This window comes from Ascaphus truei, unplaced genomic scaffold, assembly GCF_040206685.1.
Source record: "Ascaphus truei isolate aAscTru1 unplaced genomic scaffold, aAscTru1.hap1 HAP1_SCAFFOLD_1226, whole genome shotgun sequence".
NCBI classification, from domain to species: Eukaryota; Metazoa; Chordata; class Amphibia; order Anura; family Ascaphidae; genus Ascaphus; species Ascaphus truei.
In genome coordinates, this window is record NW_027454098.1 from 86,882 (window position 1) to 100,664 (window position 13,783).

A 13,783-nucleotide genomic window follows, 5' to 3' on the forward strand; every position below is an offset into this window, starting at 1 on the left:
ACAGTATCAGTGCTCACACTGTATGAGTGTGAATATATAGGTATGATACAGTATCAGTGCTCACACTGTATGAGTGCGAGTATATAGGTATGATACAGTATCAGTGCTCACACTGTATGAGTATATAGGTATGATACAGTATCAGTGCTCACACTGTATGAGTATATAGGTATGATACAGTATCAGTGCTCACACTGTATGAGTGCGAGTATATAGGTATGATACAGTATCAGTGCTCACACTGTATGAGTACCAGTATATAGGTATGATACTGTATCAGTGCTCACACTGTATGAGTAAGAGTATATAGGTATGATACAGAATCAGTGCTCACACTGTATGAGTACCAGTATATAGGTATGATACAGTATCAGTGCTCACACTGTAAGAGTACGAGTATATAGATATGATACAGTATCAGTGCTCACACTGTATGAGTACGAGTATATAGGTATGATACAGTATCAGTGCTCACACTGTAAGAGTACGAGTATATAGATATGATACAGTATCAGTGCTCACACTGTATGAGTGCGAGTATATAGGTATGATACAGTATCAGTGCTCACACTGTATGAGTACCAGTATATAGGTATGATACAGTATCAGTGCTCACACTGTAAGAGTACGAGTATATAGATATGATACAGTATCAGTGCTCACACTGTATGAGTGCGAGTATATAGGTATGGTACAGTATCAGTGCTCACACTGTATGAGTACCAGTATATAGGTATGATACAGTATCAGTGCTCACACTGTGAGTAAGAGTATATAGGTATGATACAGTATCAGTGCTCACACTGTATGAGTGCGAGTATATAGGTATGATACAGTATCAGTGCTCACACTGTATGAGTGCGAGTATATAGGTATGATACAGTATCAGTGCTCACACTGTATGAGTGCGAGTATATAGGTATGATACTGTATCAGTGCTCACACTGTATGAGTGCGAGTATATAGGTATGATACAGTATCAGTGCTCACACTGTATGAGTGTGAATATATAGGTATGATACAGTATCAGTGCTCACACTGTATGAGTACCAGTATATAGGTATGATACAGAATCAGTGCTCACACTGTATGAGTATGAGTATACAGGTATATACAGTATCAGTGCGCACACTGTATGAGTGCGAGTATATAGGTATGATTGTATTGTATTGTATGTCTTTATTTATATAGCGCCAAAAGTGTACTCAGCGCTTCACAAAGAATACAGTACAGAGAATTTTAAAAAATACAATAAGTGTAGCAAAATCAGACAATGGGAAAGGAAATCCCTGCCCCGAAGAGCTTACAATCTAAGAGGTTTGAGGGGAAACTTACAGAGAGAGCAGGTGAGGGAATAAGTGCTGTAGATGGCAGTGCTTGGCCACAATGGATGGTATAAGTGACTGTGGGACAATAGCCATGAGTGCAGGTTATTGGGGTGCTTCATTTGTGGGGCGAGTTTTAAGGTTAGTCAGTGTTAAATGAAAAGGTTAACACCATTTAAAGGGGAAGAGATGGCAGGGAGGCGTGGGTGAGAGGAGGTGGCAGGGAGGCATGGGTGAGAGGAGGTGGCAGGGAGGCGTGGGTGAGAGGAGGTGGCAGGGAGGCGTGGGTGAGAAGAGATGGCAGGGAGGCGTGGGTGAGAGGAGGTGGCGGGGAGGCGTGGGTGAGAAGAGATGGCAGGGAGGCGTGGGTGAGAAGAGATGGCAGAGAGGCGTGGGTGAGAGGAGATGGCAGGGAGGCGTGGGTGAGAGCAGGTGGCAGGGAGGCGTAGGTGAGATCAGGTGTGTATATCTGGGTTCAGGCTTAGGGGAGATCCCCAGCAGCGGGAAGGAGTAGATAGAGGGTGTGAATAGAGGATTTGTGGGGGTGCTTTTTATTGAGGGGTAAAGAAGATGGAGATATATGAATAGAGTTGGAGACATGGGGCTGGTAGAAAGAAATGTGTATTTAGAAAAGAAGCGAGGTCGGAGCGAATATAAATAGTAGCAGCAGCATGGCAGCCGTAGCTTAGCGCTGAGATGTGTGGTCTGGGATAGAAAATCCCCACCTTCCCAGCGCAGTCTCAGCCAGGATTGAGGGCCCGAGGTGTTCTGTAGCCCCCTTGTTTCCCTCCTGTTTCCCTCCTGTTAAACTCGACCATGCCACTTAAAACTGGGCCACTTTGAAGCTTGGGCTGCTTTTCACAGCTAGGGCTGCTCTGGCTGCTCTTATAAAGGCCTAATAAGTCACCTGACAGAATTTATTTCAGCCCAACCACCTTCATTAGCACATGTGAGGCTTATTAACACAGATGCTTTTGTCATGCCTAAGTGTTAGTTAATTTAATTAAGACTAGACTAAAGACTACAACTAAAAATACACATAGCACAGGATGATACAGTATCAGTGCTCACACTGTATGAGTGCGAGTATATAGGTATGATACAGTATCAGTGCTCACACTGTATGAGTACGAGTATATAGGTATGATACAGTATCAGTGCTCACACTGTATGAGTGCGAGTATATAGGTATGATACAGTATCAGTCCTCACACTGTATGAGTACGAGTATATAGGTATGATACAGTATCAGTGCTCACACTGTATGAGTGCGAGTATATAGGTATGATACAGTATCAGTGCTCACACTGTATGAGTGCGAGTATATAGGTATAATACAGTATCAGTGCTCACACTGTATGAGTGCCAGTATATAGGTATGATACAGTATCAGTGTTCACACTGTATGAGTGCGAGTATATAGGTATGATACAGTATCAGTGCTCACACTGTATGAGTGCGAGTATATAGGTATGATACAGTATCAGTGCTCACACTGTATGAGTGCCAGTATATAGGTATGATACAGTATCAGTGCTCACACTGTATGAGTGCGAGTATACAGGTATATACAGTATCAGTGCTCACACTGTATGAGTACGAGTATATAGGTATGATACATTATCAGTGCTCACACTGTATGAGTGCGAGTATATAGGTATGATACAGTATCAGTGCTCACACTGTATGAGTGCGAGTATATAGGTATGATACATTATCAGTGCTCACACTGTATGAGTGCGAGTATATAGGTATGAGTGCTCACACTGTATGAGTGCGAGTATATAGGTATGATACTGTATCAGTGCTCACACTGTATGAGTGCGAGTATATAGGTATGATACAGTATCAGTGCTCACACTGTATGAGTACGAGTATATAGGTATGATACAGTATCAGTGCTCACACTGTATGAGTGCGAGTATATAGGTATGATACAGTATCAGTCCTCACACTGTATGAGTACGAGTATATAGGTATGATACAGTATCAGTGCTCACACTGTATGAGTGCGAGTATATAGGTATGATACAGTATCAGTGCTCACACTGTATGAGTGCGAGTATATAGGTATAATACAGTATCAGTGCTCACACTGTATGAGTGCCAGTATATAGGTATGATACAGTATCAGTGTTCACACTGTATGAGTGCGAGTATATAGGTATGATACAGTATCAGTGCTCACACTGTATGAGTGCGAGTATATAGGTATGATACAGTATCAGTGCTCACACTGTATGAGTGCCAGTATATAGGTATGATACAGTATCAGTGCTCACACTGTATGAGTGCGAGTATACAGGTATATACAGTATCAGTGCTCACACTGTATGAGTACGAGTATATAGGTATGATACATTATCAGTGCTCACACTGTATGAGTGCGAGTATATAGGTATGATACAGTATCAGTGCTCACACTGTATGAGTGCGAGTATATAGGTATGATACATTATCAGTGCTCACACTGTATGAGTGCGAGTATATAGGTATGAGTGCTCACACTGTATGAGTGCGAGTATATAGGTATGATACTGTATCAGTGCTCACACTGTATGAGTGCGAGTATATAGGTATGATACAGTATCAGTGCTCACACTGTATGAGTGCGAGTATATAGGTATGATACAGTATCAGTGCTCACACTGTATGAGTGCGAGTATATAGGTATGATACAGTATCAGTGCTCACACTGTATGAGTGCGAGTATATAGGTATGATACAGTATCAGTGCTCACACTGTATGAGTGCGAGTATAAAGGTATATACAGTATCAGTGCTCACACTGTATGAGTACGAGTATATAGGTATGATACATTATCAGTGCTCACACTGTATGAGTGCGAGTATATAGGTATGATACAGTATCAGTGCTCACACTGTATGAGTGCGAGTATATAGGTATGATACATTATCAGTGCTCACACTGTATGAGTGCGAGTATATAGGTATGAGTGCTCACACTGTATGAGTGCGAGTATATAGGTATGATACTGTATCAGTGCTCACACTGTATGAGTGCGAGTATATAGGTATGATACAGTATCAGTGCTCACACTGTATGAGTGCGAGTATATAGGTATGATACAGTATCAGTGCTCACACTGTATGAGTGCGAGTATATAGGTATGATACAGTATCAGTGCTCACACTGTATGAGTGCAAGTATATAGGTATGATACAGTATCAGTGCTCACACTGTATGAGTGCGAGTATATAGGTATGATACAGTATCAGTGCTCACACTGTATGAGTGCGAGTATATAGGTATGATACAGTATCAGTGCTCACACTGTATGAGTGCGAGTATATAGGTATGATACAGTATCAGTGCTCACACTGTATGAGTGCGAGTATATAGGTATGATACAGTATCAGTGATCACACTGTATGAGTGCGAGTATATAGGTATGATACATTATCAGTGCTCACACTGTATGAGTGCGAGTATATAGGTATGATACAGGATCAGTGCTCACACTGTATGAGTACCAGTATATAGGTATGATACAGTATCAGTGCTCACACTGTATGAGTGCGAGTATATAGGTATGATACAGTATCAGTGCTCACACTGTATGAGTGCGAGTATATAGGTATGATACAGTATCAGTGCTCACACTGTATGAGTGCGAGTATATAGGTATGATACAGTATCAGTGCTCACACTGTATGAGTATATAGGTATGATACAGTATCAGTGCCCACACTGTATGAGTGCGAGTATATAGGTATGATACTGTATCAGTCCTCACACTGTGAGTACGAGTATATAGGTATGATACAGTATCAGTGCTCATCCTGTATGAGTGCGAGTATATAGGTATAATACAGTATCAGTGCTCACACTGTATGAGTGCCAGTATATAGGTATGATACAGTATCAGTGCTCACACTGTATGAGTGCGAGTATATAGGTATGATACAGTATCAGTGCTCACACTGTATGAGTGCGAGTATATAGGTATGATACAGTACCAGTGCTCACACTGTATGAGTGCGAGTATATAGGGATGATACAGTATCAGTGCTCACACTGTATGAGTGCGAGTATATAGGTATGATACAGTATCAGTGCTCACACTGTATGAGTGCGAGTATATAGGTATGATACAGTATCAGTGCTCACACTGTATGAGTGCGAGTATATAGGTATGATACAGTATCAGTGCTCACACTGTATGAGTGCGAGTATATAGGTATGATACAGTATCAGTGCTCACACTGTATGAGTACGAGTATATAGGTATGATACAGTATCAGTGCTCACACTGTATGAGTATATAGGTATGATACAGTATCAGTGCTCACACTGTATGAGTGCGAGTATATAGGTATGATACAGTATCAGTGCTCACACTGTATGAGTGCCAGTATATAGGTATGATACAGTATCAGTGCTCACACTGTATGAGTACGAGTATATAGGTATGATACAGTATCAGTGCTCACACTGTATGAGTACGAGTATATAGGTATGATACAGTATCAGTGCTCACACTGTATGAGTATATAGGTATGATACAGTATCAGTGCTCACACTGTATGAGTGCGAGTATATAGGTATGATACAGTATCAGTGCTCACACTGTATGAGTGCGAGTATATAGGTATGATACAGTATCAGTGCTCACATTGTATGAGTGCGAGTATATAGGTATGATACAGTATCAGTGCTCACACTGTATGAGTGCGAGTATATAGGTATGGTACAGTATCAGTGCTCACACTGTATGAGTGCGAGTATATAGGTATGATACAGTATTAGTGCTCACACTGTATGAGTGCCAGTATATAGGTATGATACAGTATCAGTGCTCACATTGTATGAGTGCGAGTATATAGGTATGATACAGTACCAGTGCTCACCAGAAGATATGATAAAGTTATTCTCAGGACTGGATATAAGAGCCGTCACTCTCCATGGACTGTGAGCCTGAAGATGGCATTGAGCAGTTCCTGTGTACCAGTCCAATACACAGAGAGATCCATCCTCTCGCCCGATGACAGGCAGGTACCTGAAACACACACAAGAAATAGGATACTTATTATTATTATATAATTATATTATTGACACTAAGTGAAGAGAAGCTACCTGAAACTGTGAGTAGCAGAGCGTGTGTATAATGTGGGATAGTTACTGATACAGTGTGAGGGGCAGAGCGTGTGTATAATGTGGGATAGTTACTGATACAGTGTGAGGGGCAGAGCGTGTGTATAATGTGGGATAGTTACTGATACAGTGTGAGGGGCAGAGCGTGTGTATAATGTGGGATAGTTACTGATACAGTGTGAGGGGCAGAGTGTGTGTATAATGTGGGATAGTTACTGATACAGTGTGAGGGGCAGAGCGTGTGTATAATGTGGGATAGTTACTGATACAATGTGAGGAGCAGAGCGTGTGTATAATGTGGGATAGTTACTGATACAGTGTGAGGAGCAGAGTGTGTGTATAATGTGGGATAGTTACTGATACAGTGTGAGGGGCAGAGCGTGTGTATAATGTGGGATAGTTACTGATACAATGTGAGGAGCAGAGCGTGTGTATAATGTGGGATAGTTACTGATACAGTGTGAGGAGCAGAGCGTGTGTATAATGTGGGATAGTTACTGATACAGTGTGAGGGGCAGAGTGTGTGTATAATGTGGGATAGTTACTGATACAGTGTGAGGGGCAGAGCGTGTGTATAATGTGGGATAGTTACTGATACAGTGTGAGGAGCAGAGCGTGTGTATAATGTGGGATAGTTACTGATACAGTGTGAGGGGCAGAGCGTGTGTATAATGTGGGATAGTTACTGATACAGTGTGAGGGGCAGAGCGTGTGTATAATGTGGGATAGTTACTGATACAGTGTGAGGGGCAGAGCGTGTGTATAATGTGGGATAGTTACTGATACAGTGTGAGGGGCAGAGCGTGTGTATAATGTGGGATAGTTACTGATACAGTGTGAGGGGCAGAGCGTGTGTATTAATGTGGGATAGTTACTGATACAGTGTGAGGGGCAGAGCGTGTGTATAATGTGGGATAGTTACTGATACAGTGTGAGGGGCAGAGCGTGTGTATAATGTGGGATAGTTACTGATACAGTGTGAGGGGCAGAGCGTGTGTATAATGTGGGATAGTTACTGATACAGTGTGAGGGGCAGAGCGTGTGTATAATGTGGGATAGTTACTGATACAGTGTGAGGGGCAGAGCGTGTGTATAATGTGGGATAGTTACTGATACAGTGTGAGGAGCAGAGCGTGTGTATAATGTGGGATAGTTACTGATACAGTGTGAGGAGCAGAGCGTGTGTATAATGTGGGATAGTTACTGATACAGTGTGAGGGGCAGAGCGTGTGTATAATGTGGGATAGTTACTGATACAGTGTGAGGAGCAGAGCGTGTGTATAATGTGGGATAGTTACTGATACAGTGTGAGGGGCAGAGCGTGTGTATTAATGTGGGATAGTTACTGATACAGTGTGAGGGGCAGAGCGTGTGTATAATGTGGGATAGTTACTGATACAGTGTGAGGGGCAGAGCGTGTGTATTAATGTGGGATAGTTACTGATACAGTGTGAGGGGCAGAGCGTGTGTATAATGTGGGATAGTTACTGATACAGTGTGAGGAGCAGAGCGTGTGTATAATGTGGGATAGTTACTGATACAGTGTGAGGGGCAGAGTGTGTGTATTAATGTGGGATAGTTACTGATACAGTGTGAGGAGCAGAGCGTGTGTATAATGTGGGATAGTTACTGATACAGTGTGAGGGGCAGAGCGTGTGTATAATGTGGGATAGTTACTGATACAATGTGAGGAGCAGAGCGTGTGTATAATGTGGGATAGTTACTGATACAGTGTGAGGAGCAGAGCGTGTGTATAATGTGGGATAGTTACTGATACAGTGTGAGGGGCAGAGTGTGTGTATAATGTGGGATAGTTACTGATACAGTGTGAGGGGCAGAGCGTGTGTATAATGTGGGATAGTTACTGATACAGTGTGAGGAGCAGAGCGTGTGAATAATGTGGGATAGTTACTGATACAGTGTGAGGAGCAGAGTGTGTGTATAATGTGGGATAGTTACTGATACAGTGTGAGGGGCAGAGCGTGTGTATAATGTGGGATAGTTACTGATACAGTGTGAGGAGCAGAGCGTGTGTATAATGTGGGATAGTTACTGATACAGTGTGAGGGGAAGAGCGTGTGTATAATGTGGGATAGTTACTGATACAATGTGAGGAGCAGAGCGTGTGTATAATGTGGGATAGTTACTGATACAGTGTGAGGGGCAGAGCGTGTGTATAATGTGGGATAGTTACTGATACAATGTGAGGAGCAGAGCGTGTGTATAATGTGGGATAGTTACTGATACAGTGTGAGGAGCAGAGCGTGTGTATAATGTGGGATAGTTACTGATACAGTGTGAGGGGCAGAGCGTGTGTATAATGTGGGATAGTTACTGATACAGTGTGAGGGGCAGAGCGTGTGTATAATGTGGGATAGTTACTGATACAGTGTGAGGGGCAGAGCGTGTGTATTAATGTGGGATAGTTACTGATACAATGTGAGGGGCAGAGCGTGTGTATAATGTGGGATAGTTACTGATACAGTGTGAGGGGCAGAGCGTGTATATAATGTGGGATAGTTACTGATACAATGTGAGGGGCAGAGTGTGTGTATAATGTGGGATAGTTACTGATACAGTGTGAGGGGCAGAGCGTGTGTATAATGTGGGATAGTTACTGATACAATGTGAGGGGCAGAGTGTGTGTATAATGTGGGATAGTTACTGATACAGTGTGAGGGGCAGAGCGTGTGTATTAATGTGGGATAGTTACTGATACAGTGTGAGGGGCAGAGCGTGTGTATTAATGTGGGATAGTTACTGATACAGTGTGAGGGGCAGAGTGTGTGTATAATGTGGGATAGTTACTGATACAGTGTGAGGGGCAGAGCGTGTGTATAATGTGGGATAGTTACTGATACAGTGTGAGGAGCAGAGCGTGTGAATAATGTGGGATAGTTACTGATACAGTGTGAGGGGCAGAGCGTGTGTATAATGTGAGATAGTTACTGATACAGTGTGAGGGGCAGAGCGTGTGTATAATGTGGGATAGTTACTGATACAGTGTGAGGGGCAGAGCGTGTGTATAATGTGGGATAGTTACTGATACAGTGTGAGGGGCAGAGCGTGTGTATAATGTGGGATAGTTACTGATACAATGTGAGGAGCAGAGCGTGTGTATAATGTGGGATAGTTACTGATACAGTGTGAGGGGCAGAGCGTGTGTATAATGTGGGATAGTTACTGATACAGTGTGAGGAGCAGAGCGTGTGTATAATGTGGGATAGTTACTGATACAGTGTGAGGGGCAGAGCGTGTGTATAATGTGGGATAGTTACTGATACAGTGTGAGGGGCAGAGCGTGTGTATAATGTGGGATAGTTACTGATACAATGTGAGGAGCAGAGCGTGTGTATAATGTGGGATAGTTACTGATACAGTGTGAGGGGCAGAGCGTGTGTATAATGTGGGATAGTTACTGATACAGTGTGAGGGGCAGAGCGTGTGTATAATGTGGGATAGTTACTGATACAGTGTGAGGGGCAGAGCGTGTGTATAATGTGGGATAGTTACTGATACAGTGTGAGGAGCAGAGCGTGTGTATAATGTGGGATAGTTACTGATACAGTGTGAGGGGCAGAGCGTGTGTATAATGTGGGATAGTTACTGATACAGTGTGAGGAGCAGAGCGTGTGTATAATGTGGGATAGTTACTGATACAATGTGAGGAGCAGAGCGTGTGTATAATGTGGGATAGTTACTGATACAGTGTGAGGGGCAGAGCGTGTGTATTAATGTGGGATAGTTACTGATACAGTGTGAGGGGCAGAGCGTGTGTATTAATGTGGGATAGTTACTGATACAGTGTGAGGGGCAGAGCGTGTGTATAATGTGGGATAGTTACTGATACAGTGTGAGGGGCAGAGCGTGTGTATAATGTGGGATAGTTACTGATACAGTGTGAGGGGCAGAGCGTGTGTATAATGTGGGATAGTTACTGATACAGTGTGAGGGGCAGAGCGTGTGTATAATGTGGGATAGTTACTGATACAATGTGAGGAGCAGAGCGTGTGTATAATGTGGGATAGTTACTGATACAGTGTGAGGGAGCAGAGCGTGTGTATAATGTGGGATAGTTACTGATACAGTGTGAGGGGCAGAGCGTGTGTATAATGTGGGATAGTTACTGATACAGTGTGAGGAGCAGAGCGTGTGTATAATGTGGGATAGTTACTGATACAGTGTGAGGGGCAGCGCGTGTGTATAATGTGGGATAGTTACTGATACAGTGTGAGGGGCAGAGCGTGTGTATAATGTGGGATAGTTACTGATACAGTGTGAGGGGCAGAGCGTGTGTATAATGTGGGATAGTTACTGATACAGTGTGAGGGAGCAGAGCGTGTGTATAATGTGGGATAGTTACTGATACAGTGTGAGGGGCAGAGCGTGTGTATAATGTGGGATAGTTACTGATACAGTGTGAGGGGCAGAGCGTGTGTATAATGTGGGATAGTTACTGATACAGTGTGAGGAGCAGAGCGTGTGTATAATGTGGGATAGTTACTGATACAGTGTGAGGGGCAGAGCGTGTGTATAATGTGGGATAGTTACTGATACAGTGTGAGGGGCAGAGCGTGTGTATAATGTGGGATAGTTACTGATACAGTGTGAGGGGCAGAGCTGTGTGTATAATGTGGGATAGTTACTGATACAGTGTGAGGGGCAGAGCGTGTGTATAATGTGGGATAGTTACTGATACAGTGTGAGGGGCAGAGCGTGTGTATAATGTGGGATAGTTACTGATACAGTGTGAGGGGCAGAGCGTGTGTATAATGTGGGATAGTTACTGATACAGTGTGAGGGGCAGAGCGTGTGTATAATGTGGGATAGTTACTGATACAGTGTGAGGAGCAGAGCGTGTGTATAATGTGGGATAGTTACTGATACAGTGTGAGGGCAGAGCGTGTGTATAATGTGGGATAGTTACTGATACAGTGTGAGGAGCAGAGCGTGTGTATAATGTGGGATAGTTACTGATACAGTGTGAGGGGCAGAGCGTGTGTATAATGTGGGATAGTTACTGATACAGTGTGAGGGGCAGAGCGTGTGTATAATGTGGGATAGTTACTGATACAATGTGAGGAGCAGAGCGTGTGTATAATGTGGGATAGTTACTGATACAGTGTGAGGGGCAGAGCGTGTGTATTAATGTGGGATAGTTACTGATACAGTGTGAGGGGCAGAGCGTGTGTATAATGTGGGATAGTTACTGATACAGTGTGAGGAGCAGAGCGTGTGTATAATGTGGGATAGTTACTGATACAGTGTGAGGGGCAGAGCGTGTGTATAATGTGGGATAGTTACTGATACAGTGTGAGGAGCAGAGCGTGTGTATAATGTGGGATAGTTACTGATACAGTGTGAGGGGCAGAGCGTGTGTATAATGTGGGATAGTTACTGATACAGTGTGAGGGGCAGAGCGTGTGTATTAATGTGGGATAGTTACTGATACAGTGTGAGGGGCAGAGCGTGTGTATAATGTGGGATAGTTACTGATACAGTGTGAGGGGCAGAGCGTGTGTATAATGTGGGATAGTTACTGATACAGTGTGAGGGGCAGAGCGTGTGTATAATGTGGGATAGTTACTGATACAGTGTGAGGAGCAGAGCGTGTGTATAATGTGGGATAGTTACTGATACAGTGTGAGGGGCAGAGCGTGTGTATAATGTGGGATAGTTACTGATACAGTGTGAGGGGCAGAGCGTGTGTATAATGTGGGATAGTTACTGATACAGTGTGAGGGGCAGAGCGTGTGTATAATGTGGGATAGTTACTGATACAGTGTGAGGAGCAGAGCGTGTGTATAATGTGGGATAGTTACTGATACAGTGTGAGGAGCAGAGCGTGTGTATAATGTGGGATAGTTACTGATACAGGTGTGAGGGGCAGAGCGTGTGTATAATGTGGGATAGTTACTGATACAGTGTGAGGGAGCAGAGCGTGTGTATAATGTGGGATAGTTACTGATACAGTGTGAGGAGCAGAGCGTGTGTATAATGTGGGATAGTTACTGATACAGTGTGAGGGGCAGAGCGTGTGTATAATGTGGGATAGTTACTGATACAGTGTGAGGGGCAGAGCGTGTGTATAATGTGGGATAGTTACTGATACAGTGTGAGGAGCAGAGCGTGTGTATAATGTGGGATAGTTACTGATACAGTGTGAGGGGCAGAGCGTGTGTATAATGTGGGATAGTTACTGATACAGTGTGAGGAGCAGAGCGTGTGTATAATGTGGGATAGTTACTGATACAGTGTGAGGAGCAGAGCGTGTGTATAATGTGGGATAGTTACTGATACAGTGTGAGGAGCAGAGCGTGTGTATAATGTGGGATAGTTACTGATACAGTGTGAGGGGCAGAGCGTGTGTATAATGTGGGATAGTTACTGATACAGTGTGAGGGGCAGAGCGTGTGTATAATGTGGGATAGTTACTGATACAGTGTGAGGGGCAGAGCGTGTGTATAATGTGGGATAGTTACTGATACAGTGTGAGGAGCAGAGCGTGTGTATAATGTGGGATAGTTACTGATACAGTGTGAGGGGCAGAGCGTGTGTATAATGTGGGATAGTTACTGATACAGTGTGAGGGGCAGAGCGTGTGTATAATGTGGGATAGTTACTGATACAGTGTGAGGGGCAGAGCGTGTGTATAATGTGGGATAGTTACTGATACAGTGTGAGGAGCAGAGCGTGTGTATAATGTGGGATAGTTACTGATACAGTGTGAGGGCAGAGCGTGTGTATAATGTGGGATAGTTACTGATACAGTGTGAGGGGCAGAGCGTGTGTATAATGTGGGATAGTTACTGATACAGTGTGAGGGGCAGAGCGTGTGTATAATGTGGGATAGTTACTGATACAGTGTGAGGGGCAGAGCGTGTGTATAATGTGGGATAGTTACTGATACAGTGTGAGGGCAGAGCGTGTGTATAATGTGGGATAGTTACTGATACAGTGTGAGGGCAGAGCGTGTGTATAATGTGGGATAGTTACTGATACAGTGTGAGGAGCAGAGCGTGTGTATAATGTGGGATAGTTACTGATACAGTGTGAGGGGCAGAGCGTGTGTATAATGTGGGATAGTTACTGATACAGTGTGAGGAGCAGAGCGTGTGTATAATGTGGGATAGTTACTGATACAGTGTGAGGGGCAGAGCGTGTGTATAATGTGGGATAGTTACTGATACAGTGTGAGGGGCAGAGCGTGTGTATAATGTGGGATAGTTACTGATACAGTGTGAGGGAGCAGAGCGTGTGTATAATGTGGGATAGTTACTGATACAGTGTGAGGGGCAGAGCGTGTGTATAATGTGGGATAGTTACTGATACAGTGTGAGGG

At 43.7% G+C, this 13,783-nt stretch overlaps 1 protein-coding gene across 1 annotated transcript in view; it reads right to left on the reverse strand.

Moving 5' to 3' along the window:
* Positions 1-6,346, reverse strand: part of LOC142475467 (WD repeat-containing protein 97-like) — a gene marked incomplete at both ends in the record, with an annotated part of 83,860 nt that extends 77,514 nt beyond the window's left edge. The window contains one exon of the mRNA XM_075581329.1: positions 6,198-6,346. Within this exon, the coding sequence (XP_075437444.1) occupies positions 6,198-6,346 (149 nt within the window). The remainder of the gene's footprint in view (positions 1-6,197) is intronic.
* Between the last annotated feature and the right edge of the window lie 7,437 nt (positions 6,347-13,783).